The sequence below is a fragment of the Lactuca virosa genome, chromosome 3 (assembly GCF_052849685.1).
Source record: "Lactuca virosa cultivar CGN04683 chromosome 3, Lactuca_virosa_CGN04683_v6, whole genome shotgun sequence".
In the NCBI taxonomy this organism is placed as follows: Eukaryota; Viridiplantae; Streptophyta; class Magnoliopsida; order Asterales; family Asteraceae; genus Lactuca; species Lactuca virosa.
In genome coordinates this window covers 151,250,139-151,267,385 of record NC_136428.1, presented here as the reverse complement: position 1 = coordinate 151,267,385, position 17,247 = coordinate 151,250,139, and the positions used below count along the sequence as shown (strand labels likewise).

The following is a 17,247-nucleotide window of genomic DNA, read 5'->3' as shown; positions in this document are numbered from 1 at the left end:
ATTCGCACATACCAGAATTTTGATGCAAGCTCAAAGGCCTCTGGACCACTTGGGATTTAATCCACGGCTACCTTACTATACTTTACTTCTCTCAAATTAAATCAAAAACCTAGTTTGTTGCCCTGAGGCCGGAGATGTTGGTGGCAATCAAATCGGGACCTAGATTGTTTTTTCCCCTCCTTACTGGTGCAAACTCTTGCAACCTCTGGTTAGTTTTAGGTTTGATTTCATGGGTTTGTTTTTGGTTTGATTTCACAAGAAACTGGAGTAAATCTCAGAAAACAACAAATTGAATTAATTAACGCACATATCCATGGTTGTCGGTGTTTTCTCTACTTCTGAAGTTCCTCTAACTCATCCTTCTCCCTTGATATCAATAATCCATCCTTCCAACAACGTTTTCCTCTTCGAGTTTTTGGAATGACCTTTAACATGGTCATCGGTTTCCGTAGTCTTCGTCTTCTTCAAATCTGAATCCGTCGTCGACGGGAATAAAATCCCATCAATCCCGTGAATCGATATTCTTCCGCCGGTGGTCAATTTTTCCATGGATTCGTCATTCGATGCCAACACCATCAATACATATCCCTCTTATACTAATTTCCCCATTTTCGTTGCCAAATTTGTGAGATTCAGCAAAATGTCAGGTTGTCAGCCATCTCATTGTACCTTAACATGAAATTGAATTAGGGATTTTTGGATGATGCAGAAGCGTATGGTTAAAGTCCTTGACCTGGCTCTCGCCATCAAAATGGTGGAAAGGGCCTCCGGGGCCGGGGACAGAAGTCGGAGCCAACGAAGGACCATGCACCATAGCAGAGTATATCGGAAGTTTGGTCAGCAATTTGGAAAAATTCAAAGTCAATTTAGGGAAACTGGTCAACAAATGTCAATATGGTAAAGGGTTAACCAGGTGACCCCTTCACTTTAGCCAAAAGGACTTAATAGACCCGACAAAAAGGACTTGATTCCCTCATAAAGCCATCAAAATAGTTTAGGGACTAAAAGGGTAAACCCTAGAAACTTTATAGGACGTATGTGTCATTTTCCCTTAAATCTAATTAGGTCGTACAACTAATGTGAAGAAACATCGTTCAAATTTTCAAATACTACAAGTAATGTGCGGTTCCGAAAAAACCACAAGTAATGTTCGCTAGAAATGGGGAGTCTTATAAAAACCAAACATATTTTCATCAAAGTATTAAAAAAACCACTATATTATTTTTTTGTACGTTAAAACCCTTATATTTTTTAAAATGTATCATTTAAGACATTGAGCTCGGTAAATCCTAAATAGCCGAAAATGCTAGGTAATAGATTCTCAACGTTTTGATTGTTACAATTCATTAGATTAAAAAATTTCAAAAAAATATGAGGGTTTAAATGCACTAAATAAACAATACAATGATTTTTTTAATCCTTTCATGAAAATAGATTAGGTTTTTGTGAGATCAGAAAACCTTAAATAAAAACTTCAGAAAATATAAGGGTTTTATTGCACTAAAAAAATAATATAGTGGTTTTATTAAGTATTTGATGAACAAACGTTGGGTTTTTCTAAGGTTTTCCTCTAGAAATATTGTGTGTGTCAAGCTACATGATGAGACTCATGGCTTCTATAAGGGAAACTTAGCATGATCCGAGCAAGTGTGGCTCAAGCCCATCGATAACCATGATGTTCATCTATCAAAATATGATTTGCCTTAAATTTACTTCACTTGTATGCAAGAGTTTTAGAGAATTAGAGATGGTTCCTAAAAGTGTTTGCGAGAAAATAAATATCATATTTAGTTGTTGATCATTCTTACAACTAGTTACCATCTATTGTATGTTCCATTCTTCCATTCTAACTCCATCCTTATCTTTTAGAGAAATTAAATATCTTTTTTTTTTCCTACAAATCCTCCGACCAAATTAAATAGTGACGTGTGTAACATTTAATTCTTATTTACTAATATGACACATGTCATCATTTGATTGAGTAGGAGGATTTGTAGGAACAAAAGTATTATTTTATGAAAAACCAGTTTTACAATCCGGGACATAGCATCCGGTTCCAACGGCTTCGCCCAAACCGATTTTTGAAGCGGACTAGTTTTCCGATTTTGGTTCATGAACCGCCTTTTTTCCACATCTAGTTTATATAGTCGTGGATTGTACATAAAAGCCCATTGCTTGGTTTGTACTAGCCTGGCCCATTGGTCCAACAATTTCTATATATATTTTGTGATTATTATCATCAATAATGGAGTAATATATATGAGAATTCTTTCCAATTACACATGTTAGTATAAACTATAAAGTGCCTACATTGAATTTTGCTTGAAGATGACATAGAGCCACATTCACAATTTCACATTCTCATTTTTAACACCATCCTTATTTTAGGTTAATGACTACTGCTCAACTTCGTTCATACGTTATAAAATAAATATGTGCAAGTGAAGCTATAATTGTGCAGTATATCTTTTACCAAATTTCAAATAAACGAACTATAACAAAAAATTATAATTGATCCCATCTGTCTAGATATGTTTTATTTCTCCTTTTTACTCAGTTTAATTATTCTTTACATGATGTACATGTTATGCATAAATACTTAGCAAGTTTATCGTTTAACTATTAACACTCATCATAAACAATAAAGACTATTGATGCCAATTTTCATGCTTATAGGTATATAAACATGTAAAACACTTTCCATACGTCATTCAATTATAACAACTGGTCTTTATTGGAAACTATATTCCATTTTCATGCAATATATATCCATATGAGTGATCACACATATTAATTCTACTTTGTCTATGAATACAAAAACTATGTAAGATATATGCTATTCCAAAAAAAAAAAAGATATATTTTCGTAAGGCCTTCAAATTTTAAATATGTCATAGAAAAATATGCAATACTACCACAAGATATAAACAAGCCAAACATATATTTATGAATTAGATTTATAAGTGTCACTAAAAAGTAAAAACAGATATTAACTTGCAAATATACTAGTTGTGATACTCATATATTACATAGGTTAATTTAAAAAAAAAGTTAAATATAAATGTCAAAATATTTGAGAACTTTGAATTTATAAGAAAATAAGAAAAATAATGAATTATTATAATGGAAATGGTTTTTATCTTTTAAATTTAAACAAATAATTTAAATAAATAAAAGAAATTAATGAACTTTAATTTTGGAAAATTTGAAATTAAAATGTAAGTTCGTTAATGAAATTGATATCTAATTATTACTACATTTATTGCAATTATTATATTAAAGTATTATATGGAAATTTAATAAAATAGAAAACTAATAAAATGACATGTGGAAAATAAATTAATTCAAAATAATTAAAAAATAACATTTGGTAAATTAAATGAGAGTGTGACAAGTGGCAAAAAAAACATTCATTTATTAGAAAGGATATGAAACTTATCTTAGACAAATTAAGCATTTGATAAATCTTTCACAACACATCAACCTACACGATAACAATAACCACTCGTAAGTATCTTAAAAACAATCCTAACTTATATTTGATCCATGGGTGTCTTTGAGGATAGTTGAGGACGGCGATCGCACATGGCATACGTCCTGAAGGGGGGCCATTTTTTACATAAGATTCGTTATAGTAGACTATTGATAAAAACAAAACTGATTTAAAGGTATCGTCATGAGGCCAAAGTTAGTTAAGAGTGTGTGCGTTTGATTATTGATTAATTAATTGTTTTAAAATCAGTGCACCATCTAATTCAAAAATCAAAATTTAAAAATCAAAATTGTAAGTTTCAAAATCCAATAAGATCACTCAATTTTAGAATCGTTTTTGGCCTTCAATTTTAGAAATCAGAATCAATTTTCTAAAAAATCTTTTGTGTCTAAATTCCAGAATCGATGAAGTTATGGTGCAGCTTGTGTCTTCGATTGTTTCAATTTCAATCGATGACTTCTCTTAAAACAATATTTGAACAATACAATATATGTATGAAAAAAATGGTTTTTTACTTCCAAAAAATATTTAAGGAATTTGATGACAAATATCATAAGTTGTATTGTAGTCGTCTTCAAGTCACACTTAAGTATGGTAAACAATCAAATATTGAAGCTAATGAACTTTATCTGGAGTTAAATATGGTTGACGAGTTCGTATCAAGTGAAACTACTAACCTCACATATGTTTTATAATATATGAAAAAAGTCAGTTGTTTTCCTAATGCACTTAATGTCTATAAAGTCTTGATGACTATTCTAGTAACCGTTGCGTCTGCAGAAACAAGTTTCTTAATTTTGAAGTTGTTTAAGTCCTACTTATAGTCCACAATGTCAAAAGAAATACTTAATAGTTTGGAAATGATATCTATTAAAAACAATATATTTAGGAGTATTTATATGAAGAGTTGATAGACAACTTTGTTTCTAATAATTATCGACTTATCATAGTATTAATGAATATTGCTTATACATAAAATACATAAAAAGAAATTATATTTAAGGGGCCAATTTTATTTTTTGCACAAGGCCTCAAAATCAAAGAGACACCCTTGATTTGATCCTTAAGATTTTTAACGCAATTAAGTCCCAATTATTAATTTAGCAACTTTAAAAAAAACCTCAAAATCAAAGAGACACCCTTGATTTGATCCTTAAGATTTTTAACGCAATTAAGTCCCAATTATTAATTTAGCAACTTTAAAAAAAATGATAACCGCATATGTAGCTCACCCTTGGGAGGAAAGAGAGAAAGTGTCAAAATATATAACTTTTGATTTTTCAAGAAATATTCGTTTTCCACTTATGGCTCCGTTTTGGTTTGTAAGACCATAAAAATAATTTATCACTTATTTTTGATAAATACTTGAAATAATTTATTGATAATCTATCTTATAAACTAAAATATAGTTTTTCAGTTAAAAGATTTGCAATTGTTACAAACAAGTTTGTGTGGCTAATTATCATTTACAATTCTACATTTTAAAGTTTTCATATAAAATGATATTTTAAGTTAGTTAGCATTCTTCAACTTTTTTAATATATTATGCACCAAATTCAACCTTATAAAATACATGACCTACAAAAGTAGCGGTATAACAAAACAAAACCAAAACTAACACTTTGAAATCTTATTTTTCATAACATCAAAAGTGTGATTTTAGTTATAAAAACTCAAAAGTGAAACAAACACCCAAGATGCTTGTTACTAGTCGGCTATAATATAAAATATTTACATACCAATATCAATATATCATCACGTGGTGACCAATATTTAATAGTTAAATACGCTTATAAAATTCATTCTATACATGGTTCTAAATTAAATTCGATTAATTTTACATTGTAGACCCCACCCCAATTTTGTTTGATTCTCGGATTTCATGTCTGCTACTTTCTTCTCAATCTCCCAACTACCCATTTCGCACACCAAATTTCCACACAAATCATTCATATACCTCTGCATTCAACAACCCCAGGTAATCTTTCTTGCATTAAATATCATAAATTTCTAATCTTTTATGTCTTTTCAAAATCTTCAACCACGAAAAGTTGAAAAGGTACTGCTGCACTGAATGAATCATGAATGAAAAATAAAGATTCTGTAAGGGTTTTATTTCCAGCTTTTATGTTATGAAGTAATGACCTCATTCTGCTACTTCTTGCAGATATTGAATTGGGTAGTCTTATTTTAGCCTCGAAAGCTCAAAGTTAGGGCAAAAATGGCGGTTGCTGGTGCATTGAGCTGTGGAATAGCTGGTGTGATAACTGAAAAAAGAGCAATCAGGAGGCATTTCGATACCCAGTTACAAATACAAAACCTTGGTGTAATTCGAACTGGGATTAAGAGTAGGAGATTAAGATTCGATAATGTACTTAGGAATTGTGGGTTGATTACTGATCGAGAAGCTTTGGATTACGATCAAAACGCATCTAATTTGGATGAAAGATTAGACGAAACACGAGAGAGGCTCGTAAATGGGTCAATCGATGAACCAATGTAAGATTCTTGAATCACTGATCATCTCTTTAGTTGCTTATTGAGTTATTTTGAATCTATATATAAGTGATTTGAAATGTGTAATCTTGATTTTTGTTTTTGTTTTGATTAGTGAATCGGTGGGGACTTCGCCTCCAAGTGTGCAAACAGAGCTTGTATTGCTTGCATTGCCTGCTATTGCAGGGCAAGCTATCGAACCTTTGGCACAACTTATGGAGACAGCTTATATTGGTAGATTAGGTAAATATTATTTTTTTTTTCAAATAATAATTAAGAATTTATGGGGTTGCTTTTTTTTTTGGCTTTGTTTGAATGATGATTCTAGAACTAGTTCACTATGTTACCAATTTAGCTAATTTATGAGTACACGATTGGGAAATGGAAGAAAAAAGTAAGGGCGTGTTTGTTTCATGGATTCCAACGGAATTGGAATTGGAGATTCCATTCCATGGTGCATTTTGTTGCCAAATGTATGGAATTCAATTCTGTCAGATTCCTTCAAATTCCATGTTTGATGGATTTTTCACCATTTCTAGGGGTAGTTGGAAAGAGTTAAATCTTGTTCTTCCAACCTTTTTCATTAAAAGACCAAAAAGCACTCGTGATATATAAATTGGAATAAATAAATATAAAATCTTTGATTATGAGTAAAATTTTAAAATTCTTCAGTTTTTTATTATTGAATTTCACTCCATTTCTGCCAAACAAACCTTGAGTCCTTGACAAATTACAATTCCTTCATATTCCAATTTCATTGATAGCTTTGGTTCCTTTCATAAACATTTTTGTGAACCAAATGCCCCCTAATTGAGGGTAAATTTGTAAAACAAAAAAAGATTAGGGACTTAAGGGGGATAGATTTAGGCGGCATTTGGATTGTGGGATTGGAGTGAAACTGAAATCCATTTTTTTGTAAAATCGTGTTTGGTTTGTGAATCTGTCAAATGATTTGAAAGTTATACATGGTAAATGACAAAATTGCCCTTCTCTCTCTCATGTTCTTCTTTCTAAATTAAGTAAAAAAGAAACACCCATATATAACTTACTGGATTAAGTAAATGACAACCATAGATAATCTACAAGTATTTAGATCATACTTCCTAATATCTCCTTCATAAACTTCCCACTTTTGTTACTCATTTGAAATTTTACTTAATAGATTCTAAATTCTATACCCAATTCCACTTTAAGGTGCTTTGGAATTGGCATCAGCTGGTATTTCCATATCAATTTTCAATATTGTATCAAAGGTGTTCAACATTCCCCTACTTAGTGTTGCAACTTCATTTGTGGCTGAAGACATAGCTAAGTATTCACAAAGTGAATCAGATTCAGGTATACCCTTTTAAAAACATACCAATCTTATCATAAAAAGAAAAAAAAAAGATTAAATTGTAACTATTTAAACAGAAAAAAGACGACAATTACCCTCGGTATCTACCGCATTAGTTTTATCTGTTGGAATCGGTATAATTGAGGCTGCGGCATTGTACTTTGGAGCTGGAACTTTTCTCAATATGATGGGCATATCATCTGTAAGTTGATACTTCTTAGTTATTACAAAGTTTATAAGGTTTATTGTGAATTTACGTAAATAACCCTTTCATATATTGATTGGTTAATTAGGCTTCATCTATGCGTATTCCTGCACAACGGTTTCTAAAACTTAGAGCACTTGGTGCTCCTGCAGTTGTACTTTCACTTGCTATTCAAGGTGTCTTTCGTGGATTTAAGGACACAAAAACTCCTGTATTTTGTCTAGGTAAGGATTTGTTTAAGTTGTTATGTGAATAAAGTTTTATTCAAAAATGATTTTGAAATAAGACACCTGGCAAAAAAGAAGCTAACTTTTTTGGTGTAGAGTATTAAAGATGTAACAATGCCAATAGTTTAAATGCATTTGTGATAATTACAACAAATTTGAGGAAATGGAAGGAAAAAGTAAAGGGTTAAATCTTAAATGCAAGAAATATAATGGTTTAAAACTTTTATTCATTTGTCTATATAGCATCTTACTTTATTTTGTACTTTGAAAAATCTACCCAATTACTGGATTAACCCATTAAGTCCATTAAGTCAAAAAAGAGACAACTATTTACTATTTACTCATGCATCTACAAAAAATGTGCAGGAATAGGAAATTTAGCTGCTGTATTCTTCTTTCCCATTCTCATGTATGTTTTCGGGTTGGGTGTCACTGGTGCTGCTATTTCCACCATCACCTCACAGTACGTGCTTCTATGGCCACATCACTTTTGAAATAAATTTATTTTACTTTTTTTTTAATGTTTACTTTATTTATTTAGATATATTGTAACCATTGCAATGATATGGTATCTTAATAAGAAAACGGTGTTGAAACTACCCAAAATGGAGGATTTACATTTCGAAGGTTATCTGAAATCCGGTACGTTTTTCATCATCATTGTGATTGTCTCCATTAAAAATCCTATGCCCTCTTTGTTACACAGAATAAAACAAGTTATATTGGGTTTGACATTTATTGGATCGGGACCCATGATAATAGGACAAGAGTTACAATTTTTTTTTGTCCCATTAGGATAAATTTGCAATTTTTTGTCTCATCCAAAAATGTGAGACAAGATGTCAAAATGACAAAAGTTGCAACTTTTTGTCCCACCTAAAAAGATGGGACAGGATCTGCAAATTTTGTCGATGCGACAAAAGTTGCAGATATTTGTCCTAGTGACCGATGTCAATAGGACAAAAGTTGCACTTTTTTGTCGTAATAAAATGGTGGGACAAGATCTGCAACTTTTGTTGATGCAACAAAAGTTGCAAATCTTTGTCCTTGTGACAATAGGACAAAAGTTGCAATTTTTTGTCCTACTACAATGGTGGGACAGGATCTGCAACTTTTGTTGATGTGACAAAAGTTGCAAATCTTTGTCCTAGTGACCGATGTCAATAGGAAAAAACTTATACTTTTTTGTCCGACCTAAAAAGATGGGACGTGGACTTTCTCTCAATCCCTCGTATACGCAAAAGACGTGGATGCCCTTTTTATCCTCAATCATAAAAAATATTCTTAGAAAGCTTGTCTAATTCTGACCATTTATGGTTTATATTCAGGTGGTTTTTTGCTTGGGAGAACTCTAGCTGCTGTTGCTACAGTGACTTTGAGTACATCAATGGCTGCAAGGCAAGGGCCAATTGCCATGGCTGCACATCAAATATGCTTACAAGTATGGTTATCTTCATCTCTCCTTGCAGATGCCCAAGCTTCAGCTGGCCAGGTAATTAATTAGTTAATTAAAAATATGTAATAATTTTATGTAATATTCATGTCGAAATATGTAATATTCACGAGTGTGACAAGAAATATGTAATTTTTTCAGGCTTTGATTGCAACTTCTTTCTCAAATCGAAATTACAGCAGAGTTAAAGAGATAACATTTTATGCTCTAAAGGTTCAATTTTTTCACTCTTAATAACAAACCGCATGGAGTTTTTTCATTGCGTTATGGATTTTTGAAATGGTTTGCTTTTTTTTTTTTTTTTTTTTCTATTGCAGACTGGATTAATAACTGGAGTTAGTTTAGCCATAATATTGGGTTTGTCTTTTGGTACTTTAGCCAAATTGTTCACCAATGATGCAGAAGTTCTATCCATTGTTAGATCCGGTGTACTGGTAAGTAGTCCTATCTTTTACGCCTTATTTGGACAGGACACAACAGAACAGAACAGGTTGTACTGTGTTATGCATTGTATGGAGACTGACACTGAGACTGATGTCAATGAAACAAAATTTGCAGGCTTAATGTACTATTAATGTCTAATCATAATCAATGACTTTACATTTCATTTATTTTTTTATTTTTTTTATTTATAGTTTGTGAGTGCGAGTCAACCCATCACTGCTCTTGCTTATATCTACGATGGTCTTCATTATGGAGTTTCAGATTTCTCGTATGCAGCATGCTCGATGGTAAGGACTAAGGACCGTTTTTCTTTTTTCTTTACTGTCTAAATGTGAGTAAATGACCATTTTACCCTTTTGTTTAGATGTTGGTGGGAGCAATGTCATCCGTGTTTCTACTCTATGCACCTTCGGTTTTTGGTCTTGCGGGAGTTTGGGCTGGCTTGACATTGTTCATGGGAATGCGTGCGATTGCAGGGTATATAAGGTAATAAGCCGGGATAATATGCTTATTGTTCTCTTTCAATTTTCAATTTTTAATTTTCAATTTTCAATTTTCAATCCCACACACATGACATGACACAACTTTCTTTTTCAATAAATCGATAAACTAATACAATAATAATTACATTGATTGAATTCACAAAAAGTATCATTGAGCAAAAGACGATTTAATTTAATTCGAGAAACCAATGAGAGATTTACGTTATTGTTTTTGCAGGTTAGCACAGAAAAATGGTCCATGGTGGTTCTTGCAGGCGATCCCTGCAACCGAGGTTAGTTGATTAGACATATAATATAATAATTACAAAATTTTAATATTTCTAAAATTGGTTTTAACTTTTTTCGTACTTATTTTATGCCACATCCGCACCGACTCAAGAAATTAAAATAACTATATAATATATTAACTACTTAACTAGAGAAATATAACAATAACAACAGATAATTTTATACTTCTAAATTCATTTAAGTTTAACTATGTTAATATTTACATTATTATAAAATAAAAAAAATACGTCTTATATTTTCTTTTTAGGAAGTTTTTTAATTTTTTTTTTGTATCTATTTCACGCTAAGTTCACTAAAAAAACAAGTGTTGCATGTCCAGTTTATATTTATGTTTACATAAATTGTTATTTTGTTTCTTTAAATTTATAATTTTAATATGTTGTTATAGTTTATCTAATTAACTAACGCATCAAACTGAATAAATGGCGAATTAAACATGAATGAAAAAAACTTCAAATTTGAGCTTGTAAATGCACAAATATTTATTATTTTTTTTAAATGTTCTTCAAAAAGCTCCACAATAGGAAAGTTGCTATTTGGGAGCATATTCGACCCAAATAATTAGTAGAAACAAACATTTATCCATAGTTTACCAAAATTAAAATACATTTACACCATCTTTGATATTTATTTTGTGAGTTTCATTTTAGTAAACTTTTTTTTGTAGATCGCTGTTTCACAACAAACCTAATGAAGAAAGACATGGCTCCACCTACAAAGTACAAAACTTGCCAATTAATTTCACATTAAGATTTGGCCTTAACAACATTTGTGCTAAAAGTTCTGAATGGGTTAAGACATAAAAATGGCTATCTGGAAGGCTTATTTTGTTTCTGCTGAAGTGGGTGGCCTGCTATAAAGGCCATGATGTTTTGTCGCTATGTACAGCTTGATTGTTTCTAGAAATTGACTATGATATTATTTTGGAATTTTATATATCAAAAGGGTTGTAATTTGAATAAATATTTTATTAAACTATTACAATTTACCAAAAGATTGAATTAGTATTATGGACCACATTTGACATTTAGTTTTTATTTTTGAATCAGTCAAAAATTTATTATTTGACCATTATTTGCAATGTTATTTGAAGGTTTTCTTGTTTACCAATTTTATTTTGTTTATGCATAGCTAAAAAAGTCAATTTTTATTCAAGGTTTATTGGGGCATAAAAAACATTAAGGATTTATTTATGTAACAAAAATATATTTATAAGATGACAATTTATATAGTTATTGTTCATTTGTTACCAAAATAAGCTGGTAATAGATTTGTTTTGTTATATAAAAACCACTATATTATTTTTTAATACACTAAAATCCTTATATTTTCTTAAATTATTGTTTTAGGTTTTCAGACCTCAGAAAAACTTAATCTATTTTCACGAAATAATTAAAAAAACCATTATGTTATTTTTTTAGTGCATTTAAACCTTTATATTTTTTTTTGAAAATTTTTAATCTAATGAATTGTAACAATCAAAACGTTGAGAATCGATTACCTAACATTTTTTGCTATCTAGGATTTACCGACCTCAATATCTTAAATGATACATTTTAAAAAATATAAGGGTTTTAACATACAAAATAAAAAGTTTAATGATTTTTTTAAAACTTTGATAAAAATATATTGGGTTTTTATAAGGTTTTCCCTTATATAAATTGGTAAAAGCTCTCGAATCTATGGACACGCAAAAGAAAACATGCATAACTGAATGATAACAAGCTGAAAACATGAATATAATTTTAGCTCTTTTTTAAATTCTAGTATTTATGTATGTAACAAAAATATATTTATAAGATGACAATTTATATAGTTATTGTTCATTTGTTACCAAAATAAGCTGGTAATAGATTTGTTTTGTTATATAAAAACCATTATATTATTTTTTAATACACTAAAATCCTTATATTTTCTTAAATTATTGTTTTAGGTTTTCAGACCTCAGAAAAACTTAATCTATTTTCACGAAATAATTAAAAAAACCATTATGTTATTTTTTTAGTGCATTTAAACCTTTATATTTTTTTTTGAAAATTTTTAATCTAATGAATTGTAACAATCAAAACGTTGAGAATCGATTACCTAACATTTTTTGCTATCTAGGATTTACCGACCTCAATATCTTAAATGATACATTTTAAAAAATATAAGGGTTTTAACATACAAAATAAAAAGTTTAATGATTTTTTTAAAACTTTGATAAAAATATATTGGGTTTTTATAAGGTTTTCCCTTATATAAATTGGTAAAAGCTCTCGAATCTATGGACACGCAAAAGAAAACATGCATAACTGAATGATAACAAGCTGAAAACATGAATATAATTTTAGCTATTTTTTAAATTCTAGTATTTTTTTTGTCAATGTTCCAAGTAAAATAATTATTTATGATCTTTAAATATAGTTTACTTTTTTTTTTAAATTGTTTTAATTTATTTGGGATATAGAGTAGAAACATTACAAAAATCTCAAATAAATCTAAATGAGGGCCAAATTTATAAAAGAAAAATATTTTGGGGCTAGATTTGAAAATATTTATATAGAAATGCATATTTTTTTCTTGTGAATTGTTAAAAACATCCATTGTTTTCTTTGATCAAATCTACTCTAATAAATAAAAATATTTTTTCCATATGACACATTTTCATTTATTTTGTCATATGTCATTTTATGGGTATTTTAAACTAGTTTTTTTTTCCTCATGTCATTTTATGATTTTTTTATATTTTATTAAATTTCACATAGTATTTAAATGTAATAATAATACATATCAATTCCATTAATGAACTTTGTTTCTAATTTCAAAAATTTAAAATTAAAGTCTCATGAGTTTTCTTTAATTATTTATCTAAATCTAAATTACTTACTTAAATTCAAATGAAAAAAAAACATTTTAATTTTAATATTTCAATATTTTTATCATTTTTATTATAAATTCAAACTCTTCTCAATGTTAATGTTTAGAATTACATATTTAAATTTTCTTTTAAATAGCCAATCTGGGACTAGTCCATTTGGTAAGTTTTGCCTTTTAGATTAAGGTCTCGAATTCTATTCCGGGTGTTAAGGTTTCGTGAAACTAACTGTTTTCGTACACTAACTCCTAACCATTAACCACGCCATTAAAAAAAAAATTCTTTTAAATAAACTCACTTTTTAATCAATTACCCAATTCATTTACAAAACACGTGTACATCTGATAACACACAACAGCTTCACATGGTTGTACTTTGTGCATCTCAAGAAATACTTCCGAGAGCTTTCGCCTTTTCCTTGAGCAAAAACTTCTGCACTTTTCCGGTCGACGTTCTCGGCAACTCTTCAAAAATGACGGTTTTCGGCGCCATATAACGCGGCATCCGATCACGACAATACTTAATTATATCCTCTCCGGCGACATTAAACCCATCCTTCAATTTCACAAATGCACACGGCGTTTGCCCCCAGTGATCGTCCGGTCGTGCCACCACCGCCACCTCCAGCACCGCCGGGTGACTGTAAATCACGGTTTCAACCTCCACCGTGCTTATGTTTTCTCCTCCAGATATGATAATATCCTTCGACCGATCCTTAACTTCAATATACCCGTCTGGATGTTTAACAGCCAAATCACCACTCCGGAACCACCCGCCGGAAAACGCCTCTTCGGTTGCTTTCTTGTCCTTCAAGTATCCACTCATTATTGTATTCCCCTGAAACATAATTTCCCCCATCGATTTCCCATCAGATTTTACGCTTTCCATAGTCACCGGATCTTTAACGTCGACTCCCTCCAACCCTAGATGCCTCACTCCTTGTCGTGTTTTCAGCTTAAATCGCTCTTCCACCGGCAATACATCCCATTCCGGCTTCCATGAACACGACGTCCCCGGACCGAATGTCTCCGTTAAACCATACAAATGAGAAACACGAAACCCTAACTCCTCCATCTTTGAGAGGATTAGCGGAGGCGGCGGCGCACCGCCGGTCATAATCTCGACCTTGTGTGGGAGCGGTTTCCGGTCAGCTTCAGGACAGTTGATTATCATGTTCAGAACCGTCGGAGCTCCTCCCATGTGTGTTACCTTGTGGAGATCAATGTTGTCGAATATGTCTTTAGGGTCACACCGCCGGATGCATATGTTGGTTCCGCCGACGGCCGCCAGCCCCCAGGCGAGGCACCATCCGTTGCAATGAAACATAGGTACAGACCAAAGGTAGGTCGGCATTGCTCCCATTCCGTGCATGAACACGGTGGCGATTGAGTTGAGATACGCACCACGGTGGTGATAAACCACCCCTTTAGGTCTGGACGTCGTTCCTGAAGTGTAATTTACACTGATTGGATCCCATTCGTCGGCTGGTCGGACTACAGAGAATCCGGTAACTCCACCCTCTACTAGGCTTTCGTATTCGTAAGCGGTGGTGGTTAGGTCAGAGGGTGGCGGAAGGGGGTCGTCGGAGATGATAACAAGGAGAGGTGGTTTTTTGAGAAGATTGATCGCAGGCAAAGCAATGTTTAGTAGTTGATGATCTACAACGAGGATTTTGGTCTCTGAGTGGGTGAGAAGAGTTGCGAGCATGGTGGAATCGTGGCGGGTGTTGAGAGTGCAGAGGATGGCTCCGGCCATCGGAACTGCGAAATGCAGCTCTTGCATCGCCGGAACATTGGGTGCTAACGTTGCAACCTGCGGTGGCAGTATAATAAGTGTATAACTAGAAAGTTGAATGAAAGTATAGTGTAAAACCGGGAAAAAAAATAAAAATGTAAAACAATTAAAAGTTGACAAAATTAAGAGTTTTCTTGACTAAGTGATTATACTTATGAAAAAAAAAAAACATGAAAAAATATAGAATAGAAAATTTCATATATAAGTTATTTTTATAATATCCGTGAACTTTCATACCTCTCAAGTTTGTTTTTAATTATTATATAATATTTTATTGATATTTAATTAAATATAATAATAATTTTCTGTTGAAACTGTATTGTTATTCTCTGAATAGTTTTATTTTGCATCTAACGACATTTGTTTGCATTTATGACCACTCTTGTTTTATTGATTTAGTTTTTATCAATAATAATTTAATATCATATAAAAATATATCAAATAACATAAGAAAAGTCCAACGATATAAAAACGTGGTATATAGTAAAATCATATAAAAACAAAATGTGTAATTTTGTATACTATATGAAAGATAGAATTTAGTTTAAAAAAGTAACTTTTTAAATAAAAAAATGGATGTCTGTACTTTGTAGCACCTTTTCATTTAGTCTAAAATTTTAATTTCACTTTTACAATTTTTTATCCACAAATATAAATAAACATTTCAATCTTAATTTTAGTATATTGTTTGAATAATTATAATAATAACAATAATAATAAATTATTGAATTGAAGAAATAAACTTCTATTCGAGAAAGAGAAGCCGATGAGCGCATATAGTAATTAATAATGTGCAAGGGTTGTTTGTTTTAACTTCGATTTATTTTCCGAAATTTTTTATAAACTCATTTTTTTTTTCTGTTTATTTTTCAACTTATGAGCTTATTATAACTTATACTAAGAAAAGAATCTGAACTTATGAAAAATAAGCTAGAAAAAAATAAGTTTATAAAAGATATGATTGAAAAATAAACCCTTAATAAGTTAAAACAAACACCTAAAATATTATTACTAATCATAACAACAAGAAAATTATTATTATTAGAATGAGAATAACAAGCATGATTATAATAATACAAACAAAAAGTCCAAACATGGTGATTATATTATTCTGATTTAAAAAAAAAAAAAAAAAAAAAACTAGGTGGTCTGTGATTATAGGAAATACATTTCAGCGACCAAATACGGAATACCTACTTCTTCAACGACTTACATGTATTTTGCATTATTCTTAAAATCTAACTATTATTCTATTAATGATCATTATTAGATGCTAATTAGATTCATTTTGATCAATAACTTCATTTATAAAAAAAAACAGTATCATTTAGTTTATTTGGTTTAGATTGAGAATCTAACTATTGCGCCATGAACACAACGACGCAAAAATCTGCAAATCAGATTAAAAAAAAAGCCATGGATTCCGGTGAAAAACTTACAACGTCGCCACGAGAAATCCCTAATTGAGTTAAAGCAGATGCGAGCTTCACACACCTTCTGTGTGTTTCTTCCCATGTATACCTCAGAGATCCATAAATCACGGAGGTCCGGTCTCTGTAAACATCCGCCGATCTCTCCAAGAAGCTTATCGGTGTAAGTGGAACATAGTTCGCCGAGCACCGGACCAGTCCTTCCAGCGATCGCCATGATTCCCGCTGCAAATCGTCGGTGGGTTCAGACAACTGGGACAATTGGGAGTATTGACGAGACCGGTGATGATGAAGATGAGTAGGATTTGTTTGAAATTGGTTTAATGTCGCCGGAGTTGGACGGCGGAGGAGCCATGGCTTTGACTTATTGAGGATTTTGTACATGGTGATGGTGGGGACTTTCAGGGACAAGGTTTAGGGATCAAAACACGATGAGGAGAATGAATTTGTACTCTTGTTATTATAGATAGATAAGTTGGACAACCCGTGTGTACTCATGTACTTTGACTACTTCAATTTTTATATTTTTAATGAATTTTTATTTTTCTAATATCTTTTTATGTGTATATTTAGATATTTTTTACGTTATTTAAAACTAATTGTTCAAAAATTATCATTTTGATATAATATTGCATGTTAATATATATATATATATATATATATATATATATATATATATATATATATATATATATATATATATATATATATATACTTAGGT

The 17,247-nt window shown here is 31.1% G+C and overlaps 2 protein-coding genes across 2 annotated transcripts; one reads left to right on the top strand and one right to left on the bottom strand.

Moving 5' to 3' along the window:
* The first annotated feature begins 5,323 nt into the window (after positions 1-5,323).
* Positions 5,324-11,449, top strand: LOC145166715 (protein DETOXIFICATION 45, chloroplastic-like). Its single transcript, XM_079085741.1, has 15 exons — positions 5,324-5,471; positions 5,661-5,992; positions 6,105-6,232; positions 7,184-7,327; positions 7,403-7,527; positions 7,619-7,754; positions 8,124-8,220; positions 8,299-8,399; positions 9,086-9,249; positions 9,352-9,423; positions 9,528-9,644; positions 9,846-9,941; positions 10,019-10,140; positions 10,375-10,429; positions 11,113-11,449. The coding sequence occupies exons 2-15, from the start codon at positions 5,715-5,717 to the stop codon at positions 11,134-11,136; spliced, it is 1,659 nt and encodes a 552-aa protein (XP_078941867.1). The 5' UTR covers positions 5,324-5,471; positions 5,661-5,714; the 3' UTR covers positions 11,137-11,449.
* A 2,120-nt stretch (positions 11,450-13,569) lies between these two features.
* LOC145166713 (butanoate--CoA ligase AAE1-like) lies at positions 13,570-16,974 on the bottom strand. The gene is made up of 2 exons (XM_079085740.1): positions 16,536-16,974; positions 13,570-15,114 (listed from the first exon to the last, which is right to left on the bottom strand). The coding sequence occupies exons 1-2, from the start codon at positions 16,908-16,910 to the stop codon at positions 13,687-13,689; spliced, it is 1,803 nt and encodes a 600-aa protein (XP_078941866.1). The 5' UTR covers positions 16,911-16,974; the 3' UTR covers positions 13,570-13,686.
* Positions 16,975-17,247: the final 273 nt, after the last annotated feature.